Raw genomic sequence first — 19,281 nt, forward strand, 5'->3', positions numbered from 1 at the left:
ATCATTTTTGCAGCCTTTCCAGTTCAATAACATCAGTCCTATAGCAGGGTGACCACAACTGTGTGCAGTACTCCAAATGAGGCCTTACTAATGTCTCGCTTAAACATGATATCCCAACTCCTGTACTCAATGCTGTGACCAATGAAGGCAAGTATGCAAAACACATTCTTCACCACCCTGTCTACCTGTGATGCCACTTCTAAGAAACTATGTACCTGCACCCAAGGTCTCTGTTCAAAATCACTCCAAGGCCCTACCATTAACTGTGCGAGTCCTACTCTGATTTGTCATACCAAAATGCAACATTTAGATATAGATTTAGAAGATATGGAATTCCTATAGAGTGAAAATAGGCCCTTTGTCCCAACAAGTCCACACCAATCCTCCAAAGAGTAACCCACCCAAACCCATTCCCCTACTGTGCTACATTTACCCCAGACTAAACACCTAACCTACATACCCCTGAACACTATGGGCAATGTTTAACAGGGCCAATTCACCAAATTGTACATCTTTGGATTGTGGGAGGAAACCAGAGCACCCAGAGGAAACCCATGCAGACACGGGGAGAATGTGCAAACTTCACACAGACAGACAGTCCCCCGAGGTGGGAATCAAATCCGGGTCCCTTGCGCTGTGAGGCAGCAGTGGTAACCACTGAGCCACCATGCCACCCCTAATCTGAATTAAACTCTACCTGCCATTCCTCAGCCCACTGGCTGCTGTTACATTCCCCTACATTTACCCCTTCCCCTAACACTACAGGCAATTTAGCATGGCCAATTCACCTAACCTGCACATTTTTGGATTGTGGGAGGAAACCAGAGCACCCGGAGGAAACCCATGCAGACACGGGGAGAATGTGCAAACTTCACACAGTCAGTCGCCTGAGGTGGGAATCAAACCCGGGTCCCTGGCGCTGTGCAGCAGCAGTGGTAACCACTGAGCCACCATGCCACCCCTAATCTGAATTAAACTCTACCTGCCACTCCTCAGCCCACTGGCTGCTGTTACTGTAACTTTTTGATGTATCAGAACATGAGCATCATTTGGATTGAGTGGACTGGGAGATGGAGAAAAGGCTGATCATTCACTATGTGAGGAAGAGTTTGCAGTGAATCAGCTGCCCTATTCTACATCCCTCAACACTGTCCACTGAAATCAACAGAAACTAAAATAGGGATGGAAGCAATTTGGTACACCATTCACTCTTGCACATGACCACACAAAGTCATGTCCCCGATTTGGGCTGAGCCATAGTCTGAGTGTAGAGAGTTTTTGATTGATGTGATCCTGTATTTTGCAGTGCACCTGTCAGCATGCACACACTAGTGGGTACACAGGGAAAGTACAAACATGAGGGGCACACCAATGAGCAAGAATGTCCATACTGCACATGGGCAGTTACAGACACATAAGTGAGTCCTTCTGGAATCGTGACCTATTCAAGTATGACATGTCAGAGAGCAAGTGACTGAACACCTGAAGTGCGATTGGAAACGTTGCATACTACGAAGGTTTACAGTAGGGAGAGAGTAAACATTGCAGGCTTTTAGTTTGCTTTTGATTCAGAATAATTAAAGATTAATTTTAACTTAGAAATTAAAACTTCTAGTGCAGTTTTGGAGGAGACCTGACTAAGATCAAAGGCAAATATTGTCTTTTTCCTGCAAAAGGAGTTGTTTTTTCAGAGCAATTAAGGAAACAAGTTCTCAGTAGGAAAGGTTTGTTTGTAGAATTTTCAAAGCAGGTGTTTTTGGTTAGAAAGCTCCAGGTTTGGGAATTAGAATCATAGAATCCCTGTAGTATGAAAACAGGCCCTTCAGCCCAACAAGTCCACTCCAATCCTCCAAAGAGTAACCCACCCAGACCCATTCCCCTACCCTATTATTCTACATTTCCCCTGACTAATGCACCTAACCTACACATCCTTTAACACTATGGGCAATTTAGCATGGCTAATTCACCTCACCTACTCATCTTTGGATTGTGGGAGGAAACCAGAGCACCTGGAGGAAACCCATGCAGACACAGGGAGAATATGCAAACTTCACACAGACAGACACTCGCCCAAGGCTGGAATCAAACCCGGGTCCCTGGCGCTATGAGGCAGTGGAGCTAACCACTGAGCCACCGTGCCACCCCAAGGTTCTTACAAACTGAGAAAGACTGACCTCTTAATTTTTGCTGATCTTCCAACTCAGTACCCAGTTCCCACTTTCTCCCTACGAACATAGTCCACATGGATTTCAGCTAGGTCTTTGATAAGGTTCCATATGGTAAGCTGTTCCGGAAGGTTAGTTCACATGGAATCCAGGGAAAGCTGGGAAATTGGATACAAATTTGGCTTGAAAGTAGGAAGCAGAGGGGAATAGTAGAAAGATGCTTATGGGACTGGAGGCCTGTGACTAGTGGAGTGCCTCAGGGGTTGGTGCTGGGCCCAGTACTATTGTTATCTATAATGAATTATTTAAATGAGAATGTACAAGGCATGATTAGATGCAGATAGCACTAAAATAGGCAGTGTCATAGACAGTGAGGAAGGTTATCAGGACTTGCAGCAGGACCTTGATCAGCGGGATCAGCGGACCAAGAATAGAGTTTAATAGAAATAAATGTGAGGACTTATATTTTGGAAAGTTAAATCAAGGTAGGAGTTTCATGGTGAATGGTAGGGCCTTAAGGAGAGTAGTGGAACAGAGGGACCTTGGAATTCAGTATCACAGTTCTCTGAAAGTGGAGTCACAGGTAGACAGGGCAGGAAGACGACTTTTGGCACACTGGCCTTCATCAGTCAAGGCACTGAATATAAAATAGGAAGGGTTTGGAGGGATATGGGCTGGGTGCTGGCAGGTGGGACTAGATTGGGTTGGGATATCTGGTCGGCATGGACAGGTTGGACCAAAGGGTCTGTTTCCATGCTGTACATCTCTATGACTCTAAGTTGGGAAGTTATGTTACAGTTGTACAGAATGTTGGTGAGTCCGCACATGGAGTATCGTGTTCTTGGTCACCTTGGTGTTACTAAACTGGAAAAAGTGCAGACAAAATTTACAAGAATGTTGCCCGGACTCAATGGTCTTAATTATAAGGAGTGGTTGGACAAGCTAGGACTTTTTTTTTTCTTTAGAGCATTGGAGATGGAAGGGGGAATCTTATAGATGTCTATAAGATCATGAGAGGCATGGAGAGGGTAAATGCACTCAGTCTTTTTCTGGGTTGGGGAATTGAAGACCAGAGGGCATCAGTTTAAGGTTAGAGGGGAAAGGATAAAAGTGAACCTGAGGGGCAACTTTTTTTTCCTTTACACAGAGTGTGGCACACATATGGAACAAGCTGCCAGTGGAAGTGGTTGAGTTGGGTGCATTAAAAGACATTTGGACAAATACATGGATAAGAAAGGTTTCAAAGGACATGAGCCAACTGCAGGAAATGGGGTTGATGTGGATGGACATTATGGTCGGCATGGATGAGTTTGGGCCAAAGGGCCTGTCTCTATGCTGTAGGAGTCTATGGCATATGAATTAGGAGCAGGAATTGGCAATTCAGCCCCTCTGGTATTCAATACGAATCAGAGTCAGATAGAAATCTGCTGGCAACACGGTACAATCTGCCAGAAAGAGATGTATTTGGTAAAATAATGCAACCCAACAGAGCCCCAGAGAAATCAGGATATCCAAACTTACAAGAAAAATCATTATTTTAAATATTTTTACTGAGATAAAGCTAAGGTTGAGCCATCAGGAGACCGGTGGATAAATAGTTAGTAGTTTCTTCCTTTTTAAAACCCTTGCTCAGAGACAGCAATGAACCAGCATTTTCTCCAAATTTTAGTAACGGCTTGTTGAAATCCAAGTGTGGCAGATCATTCCGCCCCCAGCTTCCAAATGCATTTCTAAGCTTCATTCAGAACCAGGTGCAGGGGCAAGAGCAAGAGATGATGCTTGATGATTTGCTGAAGTACTGTGTGCTAAAATAGAATGTACTGCAAAAAGTGTGAATCCATGTTATTGAAGTGGGTGGTAATTATGAATTATAACGTTAAAGCAGCATCGAATATAACTGAAGAAGAGAGAAGAGATGGAGATTAGCTTCCCAAAATGCTTTGTTGGTAAATGTATTCCACTGTGTGGGACACAGCTATGTTGATCCTCACAACTAATCTCTGCTAAGTTAAGTCACAGAAACATAGAAACTAAGAGCAGCTGCAGGCCATTCAGCCCTTTGATCCTGCTCTGCCATTCAACATGATCATCTGTAATACACTATCTCAATACCATTTTCTCCCTTTCTCTTCTTACCTATTGACACCTTTAATATCTTAAAAATTGTTTATATTCAAAAAAGAAATTGATAGTGACCTGCACAGCCTGCACAGCCTTCTGTGGTAGAAAATTGCATATGTTGACTACCCTTTGAAGGAAGAACTGTTTCCTCTTCCAAGACCTAAATGGCCTAACCTGTATCCTAAGGACATGACCCCTGGACTCCCTAGCCTTCTAGAAATCCCAACCTGGGAAACATTCTGCCTGTATCTAGTCTGTCCACTCCTGTTGTATCTTTCAATAGGATCCTCCTCATTCTAAACCCTAGTCAATACAAGCCCAGTCAAACCAACCTCTCCTTATACACCAAATCTGCCATCCCTGGTACTGCACTCCCTCTACGGCAAACATATACTCTCTTAGGCAGGGATACCAAAACTGTATAGTTCTCCAAGCGTGGTCTCACCAAAGCCCTGTATTACGGCAGTTAGACATCCCTATTTCTGAACCCAAATTGTCTTGCAATGACAACTAACATACTTCTTAATTGCCTGCTGCAGCTGCACACTTACTTTCATTGACTGATGTACAAGGATACCCTTTGTCCATCCACATTTCCCAATATGTCACTCTAAGTAATCCTCTGAAGTTCTGTATAACTTCACACTTACTCACATTTTACGACACTGCTGTGGCTTTTCCCACACAATTTGACTAGATTATCCTGAAGCCTCCTTATATTCTCCTCACACTCATAATCCCACACAGAGTCTTACTTGGTCAGCAAGCTTGGAATTTTTGCATTTGGTGTCCTAATACAAATCAGTTCTATGTAATGAATCGCTATGGCCCAGGTACGTATCCCTCTGTAAGACCACGAGTCACTGCCTGCCACCCCGACCCTTTTTATTTCCAACCTGTGTTTTTGGTCTATCAGGCAATTCTCAATCCATGTCTGTACATTACCCCAATCTCATGAACTTTAAATTTTGCCCACAAGCCTCTGATGTAGGACTTTATAAAAAGTCTTCTTCTTCTGAATCAATTTTGCTAGATACATCCTCAAATGTACCAGTAGATTAGTTAAGAAAGACTTCCCTTTCATAAACCCAGGCTGACTTTGTCTAATCCCATTAATGCTTTCCAAATGCTCTGTTATCATGTCTTTTATAATAGACCTTAGCATTTTCCCCATGAGTGCTGTTTTGCTAACTGGCTTTAATTCTGTTTTTGCTCTACTTCCTTTGTTTTAAAATAGTGGGGGTTATATTTGACTTTCAATCCGTAGGAACTGCTCCACAGTCCATAGAATGTTGGAAGACCATAAGATATACAGAAGTAGAATTAGGCCATTCAATCCATAAAGTCTGCCCCACCATTCGATCATAGCTGATGACCACCAATACATCCAATCTTTCCAAGGGCACTTCATGTAGTTCTCTGGAATGTAGGTTGCCTGGCCCTGGTGATTTGTCAGTATTTAATCTCATTTCATTCTCAATTGGACCGCATCTGGGGCACTGCAAATGGCCTGAAAATACTTGGGTTGGGGGCCGAGAGGTGGGAGAAGGATGGGGGAAATTAGTTAAATGTTCTTCCTCTTGGTTGTTATCTGGTGATATTGGGTGGAATGACGTGTGTAAACTTCAGGTGATGACCAGTTTGGAATCAGTTGTACAATGCAAAGAGCCCCATGACCTGGTTCCCACATTGATGATCTTACTCCAGTCAATGGCCTCCATACACAGCACTGGTCACCAATCAGCACCAGTCTATTCAAACAGAAGAAAACATTTGGGTCTCCTCCTCTCCCTAGCTAAACCAGGAGTCACAGGATTGTGATGGAGTAGAATTCCCTCCCAATCTCTGAAGACTTGCAGCACGAAAGTTCGAAACATTGTGATCTGCAAACACTAAACAGCTCATATAGTTTGCAGGCTCAGTATTTTATAACAAGCCCACCAGTACCACCAAATGTTGCATCCAGTTTCTACTTATAGGACTCATCAGTATCCACCAAATATTTTCTTGAATTTGTAACAATGCTCTTAAGTAGCAGCCTCAGAAACTATAGCAGACCTAAGTCCATAGGATCAACACACCTTTCCTGCATCTCTCTTAAGCTATACATAAAAATGTTTGCCTGGAACTTTGAAATGTTTAAAGGCAGCAGGTATGTATAGAATACATGCAACTTCTCAATGTTTAGTGGCAATGCCACTTAAAGACATAATGTCACCTCATTATGGAGTTCTTGCACATGTTAAGCTACTGTCATCTAGTCACTTTTGCCAGCAGGAACAGTTCACTGTGCACAATTCTTGTGTTTAGTCGATGTTAATGCAGATAGCTATTTTATGTGTGATCATAGATCCATTGTCTCGTCTACAAACCTACTAAAAAAAGGCGTTTTGAAATACAACATCGTCCTTTCAATTTTATTTCTGGGTCACTGTATTCAAAACCTGACAGTGGATGGATGGAGTCAAGACTTTCTGTTTCAAACGTCACGACAGAATAATGGTCAGTTCTGTTCATGAAACCTGCCCGCGGATGTACACTGTGTTGAAGTGACAGTATTTTAAATGATTAACTAAAGTAACGAGAGCTCTGACAGCAACTGCTTACCCAGCCTTCAAAGGTCTTCGTGCCATTTTTCAGCAGTTCCTCGAACTGGAGGGTACAGTTCGCCACAAAGTCATCGTAGCCAATGGGGGTATCATGGAAAACGGTGAGTTCCAGCTCACTGCTTCGCCAGATCTGGGTGCTGAAGTCCTCATTAAAAGTGGGCTGGCTGGTTTTCTGTTTAGTGACGGTCTGTCCGACCCTCCGGTTATCCACCTTCACCATCACATACGGATCCAGTAACTGGTAACTTTTGCTAGATATCGAATGTCTGAGGGCGCATCGGGTTGGTTTCAGATCCACAGCCTCCCCGATCTTCACTTTCAGAGATCCACTGAAAACGACCATGCTTGAAGATCCAGTGCGCTCTTTATAATCACCCGGCTCTCACAGGAACCCTCCTTCTGACTATTCACACTTCAGAAAGTCGTGGAGATAAGTAACAAAAAGTGCTGAAAACAATTTTTTAAAAAAAACAACCCTAATTTGACCGTGGAGGAGAGTTTAATTACCGCCAGAGAGAGAGATTCCTCATTTGCCAGTATTCCTACCTGGCCAAGCAAGTCCTGAAGCAGGAAACATTGCAGGTGGCTAGAATTTCGGGAGACCTCTGAAGTCCTTTACTGACTGAAACAGGTTTGTTCAATGGTCCGCCGGACACTTTCGGTTTTTCAGATCGAGACCTTCAGAGGGAACGAAGCAAGTTGAGGATTTTGAGTGAGCCCAGACTAGTACCGGATTCCCTGACACTCGGTCTGTGTGAACAGGACCCACTTGTTATTTCAGACTATTTGGTTACGGAGAAGCAGGAAGCAATCAAACGTCAAATTTCCGTGTGTCAATTGCTGAAGTGTTGGGCTCTTTAAAGCAACGCACGCTGCCAGAGCCTTAGATTTCTCCAAGGGATGCACTTCCCAATTGGGGGAAATCAATCTTCAGTAATAAATCTTGCTCACAATTTGTTGTTGTTTTAGAAAGACTCAGGTTTGGGCTGATTTTTTTACTTGGATACCTTGCAAAGAATTCTGGGGGTTGTAGTCTTGCCTTACTTTTGTTACGGGCAAGATTGAATATTCAAAACTACAACTTCCAGAAAACGGAGCGTGAAACAATAGACCCAGCTTTGATTGTGATTGGCTGGGAAGCTGAAATATTTGGCGACTGAAGGCTGTTAAGTACCAATTGCATCGACCTATAGGTGACTCCCAGTCCATCCCCTCTGTTGAGGGTGTGGCCCCATTGCAACTTCACCTGTTGGGTGGGGTTTACGTTGTAAGGTGTTGAGTGAGAAAGGGACGTTTTTTGTGTGTGCACTGTTTTGTTTAGTGTAAGGTGGAAAGGAAAAAGCCTTGTACCTGAATGAACTTGGCATTCACTGTGAAACAGATGAAATGATAGAGCAAAAAAGTACAATCTGATAACCACTCCAAGGTCCAGGACTACGTGTTGAGGGACACGCTGAAGCTTGGGGCAGCTGCCACCAAGGCGCGGTGGGGAAAGACCACCGTGTAACATCTGACTGCCTAAAGAACAGGGGGCCCCGTGCAGTCATTTGGGCTCTGCTGACACCTCAGCTAAAAATGTAATCGTATAGACCTGTAAATAGGAATGATTACTCTGTTTTCGGTATGCAAACAAATGGAATGTTTACATATGTACGGCATGTCCAGTTGTACAGATCATCAAAGTATTTTATGAATAAAGTATATTTTTGAAATAAAAAAATCTGATAACCATTACAGCGATGCAGAGGCGGGAGAATATAAACTGGGACCTGAATGTTGGACGATACATGACATTTAGGAAGATAGGATGGACTGAAAAAGTTGACTTAATTAATTGCTTCAGTACATTAGGGAGGTATTACCCAAGTGCAGTTGTAGAAGCGGTTGGAAGACAGATGTTAAATTACCATAAAGACAAATCCCTTGCAGGGGTAGTATACAGATACCTACCACTAACTACAGGGTAGGACAGAGTAAAAATGAAGAAAGATTGGAAAAAGTACAGCAATAATAATACAGCATTTTAATTTACATTTAAATTAGAAAATCAAAGCAGCAAAGGTAGCCTAGATGGAGTGGTCACAGGATGGGTTTCTTAAACCAGCACGTTCTGAAATCAACCAGAGAGCACTAGATTTTACTGGATTTAGAAAGAAAAACAGAAACTGTTGGGAAAACTCAGTAGGTCAGGCAGTATCTGCAGAGAGAAGGCAGAATTAATAGTTGGGCCCAGTGACCCTTCAGAAAAGCTCTGAAAATAGTATCAAAACTTTAAAAAAAAAGTCAATGATGCAAAGATACCCAGTAAGTAAGACATTTGTACGGAAATACAGCAAAGAAATCTGCCATCCTCACCTGGTCTGGCCTATATGTCACTCAAGACCCACAAATGGCGAGTGGTCTCCTACTCCTAATGTTTGTTTATACATTTACTAATACCATTGTGCTCATTCAATTAGCCCACTCCAAGGTGATTTTATGTGGCATTGTTAGAGAAGGGGCTTGGATGGTCAAGTAGCATTTTAGTCATATATCATTTCCCCCAGCAGAAAATGATGTAACCAGAGCCAATAGGTAACATGCTCCCCACAACACTGAAAATGTTTAGAACAATTTAAAATAATCATTTACTATTTGTTAATAAAGCTGTTAATACCTGTTAATAAAATTGATCATGGGGAGGCCGTGGCTTCATGGTAATGGTATTAACTAGCGATCTAGAGACAGGCTAACCTAGTCTGTCTAAATGTAACTCCAGACCCACACCAATGTGGTTGACTTTTAATTAGCCTCTGGTCAATTAGGGATGGCCAATGAAAGCTGGCCTAGTCAGCAAGGCCTACATCCCAAGAACACTGGGTGGCACGGTGGCACAGTGGTTAGCACTGCTGCCTCACAGCGCCAGAGACCTGGGTTCAATTCCCACCTCAGGCGACTGACTGTGTGGAGTTTGCACGTTCTCCCCGTGTCTGCGTGGGTTTCCTCCGGGTGCTCCGGTTTCCTCCCACAGTCCAAAGATGTGCAGGTCAGGTGAATTGGCCATGCTAAATTGCCCGTAGTGTTAGGTAAGGGGTAAATGTAGGGGTATGGGTGGGTTGCGCTTCAGCGGGTCGGTGTGGACTTGTTGGGTCGAAGGGCCTGTTTCCACACTATAATCTAATCTAATCTAACAATTGTTAAAAAAGCATGGTCTGTCAATAACCTTCATTTCATTTCATAATTTGTTTCTAATAGAGTAATGAGAAAGTGAGAACTGCAGATGCTGGAGGATCAGATTTGAAATATGTGGTGCTGGAAAAGCACAGCAGGTCAGGCAGCATCTGAGGATCAGGATCTGAGGCAGCAGCAGGAGAGTCGAAGTTTCAAATGAAGGGCTGATGCCCCTGCTCCTCTGATTTTGCCTGACCTGCTGTGCTTTTCCAGCACCACACTTTTCGACTCCTACAAGAATAAGTAAGTCTCAGTAAATAATAATTCATCACAACAGGTTAAATCAGAATTTCTATAGAAAAATCTGAGCATTTTGTTTTAGATGAAGCTGCTTGCAGAGTGTTTCAAATATTTGCAGCATTCGTGAACTTTGGCAACACTGCAGATGGTTCAGGAACACCACGCCTGTTATGTTACAACAACAGTACATATTCAAGAGGCTCTTGTAGTGAAGTGGTAGTGTCCCAACCTCTGAACCAGTAGGTCTGGGTTCAAGTCTCACCTGCTCCAGCAGTGTGTAATAATAACATCTCTGAATAGGTTGATTCAGGGGAAAAAATTGCTTGAGTAAAAGCTCAGCAAGGCCATTCAAGATGAAGAATTTGTCTACCTAATTGACAAAATCGTACAAAAAACACTTTTTATATTGTAACTATGGCATTAATATGTATGTGAGAAGTAATGAGTTTTTGCAATAGAAAAGATGAACTAAAGTGGAAGCATTTTTGGAATGTAACTGCATAGAAAGTTAAACTGATCACTCGTTGTTTTTCCTCACAGTTCATTTTTGAGACATCTATATTAGATCATAGCCCATTCCAGCTCATCCCAATCTTTAGGCTGATTGTACATGTTAAGGCATGCACACTGTGCACAACTCCTTTCCAGTACAGTACACCTGAAGTTGGCAACTCATGTAGGGGCAAGATTCCACAAGTGTCGGGATCAGGTTAAATGCTAACTGTGTAACTTCAAATGAGGTTTACTATCGGCATGCATGATGCAAGAGGATTTATAGATGCTGTTACTCACCTCTAGTTAAAATGCAGCAAGTGTATAAAGAGACAAATAACAAGTTAACCCTTTCCAAGTAATGATGAAATCTGCAAAGATATTCAATTAAATTCAGTAAGATACCATCTTCAGGAAAAGTGGCTCACAGCAAACATTTCATCTGACAGAATCTGGGTTGAAATTAACAGGCAGGGTTCAACTTGAAGATCCCTACTTTTATGGTATCTATAATGAGATTAATTAAATTCCTCTTACAAATTCTTCAAACTGGTTTCTTGGACTATATTGTTAACTTAACAGAATAAACAGAAATGTTTAAAAGTAATAAATTACATTAAAGGCAATTCTTTACAATGATTTAATTTTTTAATGAACCTTGAGTCGCATTAGATTATGCGATCCCTTAAGATTTAAGGGATATTTTATTTTGATAATTGATTTAGCAGTAATTTCTTTTCTTCTATAAAGTATATTATGAGTTATTCCTGACATCAGCAATCCAGACAGAGAAACAATGAGAACAATAGGATTATTTTGAGGATTTCAAAATTTTAACCAATTTTTCAAGACTTTTAGACTTAACTCGTTCCTTGGTTAAGTTCCATGTGACATGATGCAGTGATTGTCTCACAGTTTGTGGCATCCAATCATTAAAGCACCATCTGCTGGATTTGGCAAACATTGCACAGGATTGAACACTTAATGATGCCAAATGGCTCAATTCCAAAACTGAATTCATTGGGGATATTTTAATTAAAAAGATTTGTTTCAAGCCTTTCTGGTTTTAAAAAATAAGAAGAAGAACATTAGCCTAAAACTGCTAAAAAAATTCTGTTTTTGTTTGCCTAGAGAATGGCAATGGTCATAACAATGAGATATTCCATTGGGAAGTAAGTAATAAAGGTGCAAAGTGTAATCATGTTTTTTCACTGTTGTGCTCATCAGGGTAAAAAAATTATTTGTGATCAAATATCATCTTATGATTTATCATTAATTTTAACAAAACAATAGGCATGGCACAGGTTACGTGTTCCTTCCATTCTATTGCTATCATTGTCTTAAACTCATGTTAATATTCCCTACAGCAACAGCACAACATCATTGGCACAGAGAGTAGGAGTAAGCTAGTCAGCCCTTTGAGCCTGTTTCGCCATTCAATTAGCTCGTGACTAATCTCTGACCTAACTCTACATACATGCCTTTGGCCCAGATCCCCCAATACCTTTGCTTAATAAAGGTTAATTTATCTCAGATTTAAAATTATTAACTGATCAAGTGTTAAATTCTGTTTGTGGAAAAGCTTTCCAATGTCTACCACCCTTTGTGTGTCGAAGTGTTTCCTGACATCTCTCCTGAATGGTCTGGTCCTAATTCTCAGACTATGCCCCTAGTTCTAGAATCGCTAGTTTTTCTTTATCTACCCTGTCTTTTCCTGTAAATGTCTCAAAGTCATCAATCAGATTATCCCTTAACCTTATAAATTCTGCAGAAAACAGGCAAAGCCTGTTAAATAATCTCTTATCATAACTTAATCACTGAAGTCCAGGTATCATTCTCGTAAACCAACGTTAAACTCCCTCCATGGCCAATACATCCTTGCTAAGGTTCCCCACAGTGTTTATCCAATTAAACTTTTAATTGTAACATTAGCAAATTATTGGAATTTGATGGCAAATTGTGTGTAGTTCTTTACGAGAGATGGCAAGATGGCGGCAGAGGAAAACGCTCCAGTCGGAATCTTCTGTTCTATCCATTCTTTTTCTTTTTTTCACTCTTTAGCCTCTTTTCTGCATCTATTTAAACTAGTGATTTGGAATTTGAGTGAGTTCCATGTGGAGGCTGGTGCGGGGAGTGAGTCCCATGTGGAGGCTGGTGCGGGGAGTGAGTCCCATGTGGAGGCTGGTGCGGGGAGTGAGTCCCATGTGGAGGCTGGTGAGGGGAGTGTGTCCCGTGTGGAGGCTGGTGTGGGGAGTGAGTCCCATGAGGAGGCTGGTGCGGGGAGTGAGTCCCATGTGGAGGCTGGTGCAGGGACTGAGTCCCATGTGGAGGCCGGTGCGGGGAGTGAGTCTCATGTGGAGGCTGGTGCGGGGAGTGAGTCCCGTGTGGAGGCTGGTGCGGGGAGTGAGTCCCATGTGGAGGCTGGTGCGGGGAGTGAGTCCCATGTGGAGGCAGGTGCGGGGACTGAGTCCCATGCGGAGGCTGGTGCGTGCAGTGAGTCCCATGTGGAGGCTGGCGCGGGGAGTGAGTCCCATGTGGAGACTGGTGAGGGGAGTGAGTCCTGTTGGAGGCTGGTGCGGGGAGTGAGTCCCGTGTGGAGGTAGGTGCAGGGAATGAGTCCCATGTGGAGGCTGGTGCGGGGACTGAGTCCCATGTGGAGGCTGGTGCGCGGAGTGAGTCCCATGTGGAGGCTGGAGCAGAGAGTGAGTCCCATGTGGAGGCTGGTGCGGGGAGTGAGTCCCATGTGGAGGCTGGTGCGGGGAGTGTGTCTCATGTGGAGGTAGGTGCGGTGAGTGAGTCCCATGTGGAGGCTGGTGCGGGGAGTGAGCCCCAAGTGGAGGCTGGTGCGGGGAGTGAGCCCCACGTGGAGGCTGGTGCGGGGAGTGAGTCCAATGTGGAGGCTGGTGCGGGGAGCGTGTCTCATGTGGAGGCTGGTGTGGGGAGTGAGTCCCATTTGAAGGCTGGTGCGGGGAGTGTGTCCCGTGTGGAGGCTGGTGCGGGGAGTGAGTCCAAAATGGAGGCTGGTGAGGGGAGTGACCCCATGTGGAGGCTGGTGCGGGGAGTGTGTCCCATGTGGAGGCTGGTGCGGGGAGTGAGCCCCATGTGGAGGCTGGTGCGGGGAGTGAGTCCCGTGTGGAGGCTGGTGCGGGGAGTGAGTCCCATGTGGAGGCCGCTGCGGGGAGTGAGTCTCATGTGGAGGCTGGTGCGGGGAGTGAGTCCCGTGTGGAGGCTGGTGCGGAGAGTGAGTCCCAAGTGGAGGCTGGTGCGGGGACTGAGTCCCATGTGGAGGCTGGTGCGGGGAGTGAGTCCCATGTGGAGGCTGGTGCAGGGAGTGAGTCCCATGTGGAGGTAGGTGCAGGGAATGAGTCCCGTGTGGAGGCTGGTGCAGGGAGTGAGTCCAAAATGGAGGCTGGTGAGGGGAGTGACCCCATGTGGAGGCTGGTGCGGGGAGTGAGCCCCATGTGGAGGCTGGTGTGGGGAGTGAGTCCCATGTGGAGGCTGGTGCGGGGAGTGAGTCCCATGTGGAGGCTGGTGTGGGGAGTGAGACCCATGTGGAGGCCGGTGCGGGGAGTGAGTCTCATGTGGAGGCTGGTGCGGGGAGTGAGTCCCGTGTGGAGGCTGGTGCGGGGAGTGAGTCCCATGTGGAGGCTGGTGCGGGGAGTGAGTCCCATGCGGAGACTGGTGCGGGGAGTGAGTCCCATGTGGAGGCTGGTGCGGGGAGTGAGTCCCATGTGGAGGTAGGTGCAGGGAGTGAGTCCCGTGTGGAGGCTGGTGCGGGGAGTGAGCCCCATGTGGAGGCAGGTGAGGGGAGTGTGTCTCATGTGGAGGCTGGTGCAGGTAGTGAGTCCCATGTGGAGGCTGGTGCGGGGAGTGAGTCCCATATGGAGGCTGGTGCGGGGAGTGAGTCCCATGTGGAGGCTGGTGCAGGGAGTGTGTCCCATGTGGAGGCTGGTGCGGGGAGTGAGTCCCATATGGAGGCTGGTGCGGGGAGTGAGCCCCACGTGGAGGCTGTTGCGGGGAGTGAGTCCCGTGTGGAGGCTGGTGCGCGGAATGAGTCGCATGTGGAGGCTGGTGCGGGGAGTGAGCCCCATGTGGAGGCTCGTGTGGGGAGTGAGTCCCATATGGAGGCTGGTGCGGGGAGTGAGTCCCGTGTGGAAGCTGGTGCAGGGAGTGAGTCCCATGTGGAGGCTGGTGCGGGGAGTGAGTCCCATGTGGAGGCTGGTGCGGGGAGTGAGCCCCATGTGGAGGCTGGTGCGGGGAGTGAGTCCCATATGGAGGCTGGTGCGGGGAGTGAGTCCCGTGTGGAAGCTGGTGCAGGGAGTGAGTCCCATGTGGAGGCTGGTGCGGGGAGTGAGTCCCATGTGGAGGCTGGTGCGGGGAGTGAGCCCCATGTGGCGGCTGGTGCGGGGAGTGAGCCCCATGTGGAGGCTGGTGAGGGGAGTGAGTCCCATGTGGAGGCTGGTGCAGGGAGTGAGTCCCATGTGCAGGCTGGTGAGGGGAGTGAGACCCATGTGGAGGCTGGTGCGGGGAGTGAGTCCCATGTGGAGGCCGGTGCGGGGAGTGAGTCCCATGTGGAGGCTGGTGCGGGGAGTGTGTCACATGTGGAGGTTGATGTTGGGAGTGAGTCCCGTGTGGAGGCTGGTGCGGGGATTGTGTCCAATGTGGAGGCTCATGTTGGGAGTGAGTCCCATGTGGAGGCTGGTGCGGGGAGATTGTCCCATGTGGAGGCTGGTGAGGGGAGTGACTCCCATGTGGAGGCTGGTGCGGGGAGTGAGTCCCATGTGGAGGCTGGTGCAGGTAGTGAGACCCATGTGGAGGCTGGTGCGGGAGGTGAGTCCCATGTGTAGGCAGGTGCGGGGAGTGAGTCCCATGTGGAGGCTGGTGCGGGGAGTGAGTCCCATGTGGAGGCTGGTGCGGGGATTGAGTCCCATGTGGAGTCTGGTGCGGGGAGTGTGTCTCATGTGGAGGTAGGTGCGGGGATTGTGTCCAATGTGGAGGCTGATGTTGGGAGTGAGTCCCGTGCAGAGGCTGGTGCGGGGAGTGAGTCCCGTGTGTAGGCTGGTGCGCGGAGTGTGTCCCATGTGGAGGCTGGTGCGGGGAGTGTGTCCCATGTGGAGGCTGGTGTGGGGAGTGTGTCTCATGTGGAGGTCGGTGCGAGGAATGAGTCCCGTGTGGAGGCTGGTGCGGGGAGTGAGACCCATGTGGTTGCTGGGGCGAGGAGGGAGTCCCGTGTGGAGGCTGGTGCGCAGAGTGAGTCTCATGTGGAGGCTGGTGCAGGGATTGAGTCCTGCGTGGAGGCTGGTGAGTGGAGTGAGTCCCATGTGGAGGCTGGGGCGGGGAGTGAGACCCATGTGGAGGCTGGTGCGGGGAGTGTGTCCCATGTAGAGGCTGGTGCGGGGAGTGAGTCCCATGTGGAGGCCGGTGCGGGGAGTGAGTCCCATGTGGAGGCTGGTGCAGGTAGTGAGACCCATGTGGAGGCTGGTGCGGGAGGTGAGTCCCATGTGGAGGCAGGTGCGGGGAGTGAGTCCCATGTGGAGGCTGGTGCGGGGAGTGAGTCCCATGTGGAGGCTGGTACGGGGAGTGTGTCTCATGTGGAGGTAGGTGCGGGGATTGTGTCCAATGTGGAGGCTGATGTTGGGAGTGAGTCCCGTGTGGAGGCTGGTGCGGGGAGTGAGTCCCGTGTGGAGGCTGGTGAGGGGAGTGTGTCTCATGTGGAGGTAGGTGCGGGGATTGTGTCCAATGTGGATGCTGGTGTGGGGAGTGAGTCCCGTGTGGAGGCTGGTGCGGGGAATGAGTCCCGTGTGGAGGCTGGTGAGGGGAGTGAGTCCCATGAGGAGGCTAGTGCAGGGAGTGTGTCTTATGTGGAGGTAGGTGAGGGGAGTGAGTCCCAAGTGGAGGCTGGTGCGGGGAGTGAGTCCCATGTGGAGGCTGGTGCAGGGAGTGAGTCCCATGTGGAGGCTGGTGCGGGGAGTGAGTCCCACGTGGAGTCTGGTGCGGAGGGTCAGTCCCATGTGGAGGCTGGTGCGGAGAGTGAGTCCCGTGTGGAGGCTGGTGCGGGGAATGAGTCACGTATGGAGGCTGGTGCAGGAGGTGAGTCCCATGTGGATGCTGGTGCGGGGAGTGAGTCCCATGTGGAGGCTGGTGCGGGGAGTGAGTCCCATGTGGAGGCTGGTGCGGGGAGTGAGTCCCATGTGGAGGCTGGTGCGGGGACTGAGACCCATGTGGAGGCTGGTGCAGGAGGTGAGTCCCATGTGGATGCTGGTGCGCGGAGTGAGTCCCATGTGGAGGCTGGTGCGGGGAGTGAGTCCCATGTGGAGGCTGGTGCGGGGACTGAGACCCATGTGGAGGCTGGTGCAGGAGGTGAGTCCCATGTGGAGGCTGGTGCGGGGAGTGAGTCCCGTGTGGAGGCTGGTGCGGGGAATGAGTCACGTATGGAGGCTGGTGCGGGGAGTGAGTCCCATGTGGAGGCTGGTGCAGGAGGTGAGTCCCATGTGGATGCTGGTGCGGGGAGTGTGTCTCATGTGGAGGTAGGTGCGAGGAATGAGTCCCGTGTGGAGGCTGGTGCGGGGAGTGAGTCTCATGTGGAGGCTGGTGCAGGGATTGAGTCCTGTGTGGAGGCTGGTGAGTGGAGTGAGTCCCATGTGGAGGCTGGTGCGGGGAGTGAGTCCCATGTGGAGGCAGGTGCGGGGAGTGTGTCCCATGTGGAGGCTGGTGAGGGGAGTGACTCCCATGTGGAGGCTGGTGCGGGGAGTGAGTCCCGTGTGGAGGCTGGTGCGGGGAGTGAGTCCCATGCGGAGACTGGTGCGGGGACTGAGTCCCATGTGGAGGCTGGTGCGGGGAGTGAGTCCCATGTGGAGGCTGGTGCGGGGACGGAGTCCCATGCGGAGGCTGGTGCGGGGAGTGAGTCCCATGTGGAGGCTGGTGCAGGGACTGAGTCCCATGTGGAGGCTGGTGCGGGGACGGAGTCCCATGCGGAGGCTGGTGCGGGGAGTGAGTCCCATGTGGAGGCTGGTGCGGGGAGTGAGTCCCATGTGGAGGCTGGTGCGGGGAGTGAGTCCCGTGTGGAGGCTGGTGCAGGGAGTGAGTCCCGTGTGGAGGCTGGTGCAGGGAGTGAGTCCCATGTGGAGGCTGGTGCGGGGAGTGAGCCCCATGTGGAGGCAGGTGAGGGGAGTGTGTCTCATGTGGAGGCTGGTGCGGGGAGTGAGTCCAAAATGGAGGCTGGTGAGGGGAGTGAGTCTCATGTGGAGGCTGGTGCGGGGAGTGAGTCCCATTGGAGACTGGTGCAGGGAGTGGGCCCATGTGGACGCTGGTGAGGGGAGTGAGTCCCATATGGAGGCTGGTGCGGGGAGTGAGTCCCATGTGGAGGCTGGTGCAGGGAGTGTGTCCCATGTGGAGGCTGGTGCGGGGAGTGAGTCCAAAATGGAGGCTGGTGAGGGGAGTGACCCAAAATGGAGGCTGGTACGGGGAGTGAGCCCCACGTGGAGGCTGTTGCGGGGAGTGTGTCCCGTGTGGAGGCTGGTGCGGGGAGTCAGCCCCGTGTGGAGGCTGGTGCGGGGAGTGAGTCCCGTGTGGAGGCTGGTGCGCGGAGTGAGTCGCATGTGGAGGCTGGTGCGGGGAGTGAGCCCCATGTGGAGGCTCGTGTGGGGAGTGAGTCCCATGTGGAGGCTGGTGAGGGGAGTGAGTCCCATGTGGAGGCTGGTGCAGGGAGTGAGTCCCATGTGGAGGCTGGTGCGGGGAGTGAGCCCCATGTGGAGGCTGGTGAGGGGAGTGAGTCCCATGTGGAGGCTGGTGCAGGGAGTGAGTCCCATGTGCAGGCTGGTGAGGGGAGTGAGACCCATGTGGAGGCTGGTGCGGGGAGTGAGTCCCATGTGGAGGCCGGTGCGGGGAGTGAGTCCCATGTGGAGGCTGGTGCGGGGAGTGTGTCTCATGTGGAGGGTGATGTTGGGAGTGAGTCCCGTGTGGAGGCTGGTGCGGGGATTGTGTCCAATGTGGAGGCTGATGTTGGGAGTGAGTCCCATGTGGAGGCTGGTGCGGGGAGATTGTCCCATGTGGAGGCTGGTGCGGGGAGTGAGTCCCATGTGGAGGCTGGTGCGGGGAGTGTGTCTCATGTGGAGGTCGGTGCGAGGAATGAGTCCCGTGTGGAGGCTGGTGCGGGGAGTGTGTCTCATGTGGAGGTCGGTGCGAGGAATGAGTCCCGTGTGGAGGCTGGTGCGGGGAGTGAGAACCATGTGGAGGCTGGGGTGGGGAGTGAGACCCATGTGGAGGCTGGTGCGGGGAGTGTGTCCCATGTAGAAGCTGGTGCGGGGAGTGAGTCCCATGTAGAAGCTGGTGCGGGGAGTGAGTCCCGTGTGGAGGCTGGTGCGGGAGGTGAGTCCCATGTGGAGGCAGGTGCGGGGAGTGAGTCCCATGTGGAGGCTGGTGCGGGGAGTGAGTCCCATGTGGAG

The 19,281-nt window shown here is 49.3% G+C and overlaps 1 protein-coding gene across 2 annotated transcripts in view; it reads right to left on the reverse strand.

Moving 5' to 3' along the window:
• prkcha (protein kinase C, eta, a) overlaps positions 1-8,192 on the reverse strand; it is a 219,447-nt gene extending 211,255 nt beyond the window's left edge. For both annotated transcript variants that reach the window (XM_043697243.2, XM_043697241.2), the window contains exon 1: positions 6,894-8,192. In XM_043697243.2, coding sequence (XP_043553178.1) covers positions 6,894-7,238 — 345 coding nt within the window. In that variant the 5' untranslated portion in view covers positions 7,239-8,192. The remainder of the gene's footprint in view (positions 1-6,893) is intronic.
• Positions 8,193-19,281: the final 11,089 nt, after the last annotated feature.

This window comes from Chiloscyllium plagiosum, unplaced genomic scaffold (assembly GCF_037043375.1).
Source record: "Chiloscyllium plagiosum isolate Xiang-an unplaced genomic scaffold, Cpla_swu_hap1 HiC_scaffold_8, whole genome shotgun sequence".
NCBI lineage: Eukaryota > Metazoa > Chordata > Chondrichthyes > Orectolobiformes > Hemiscylliidae > Chiloscyllium > Chiloscyllium plagiosum.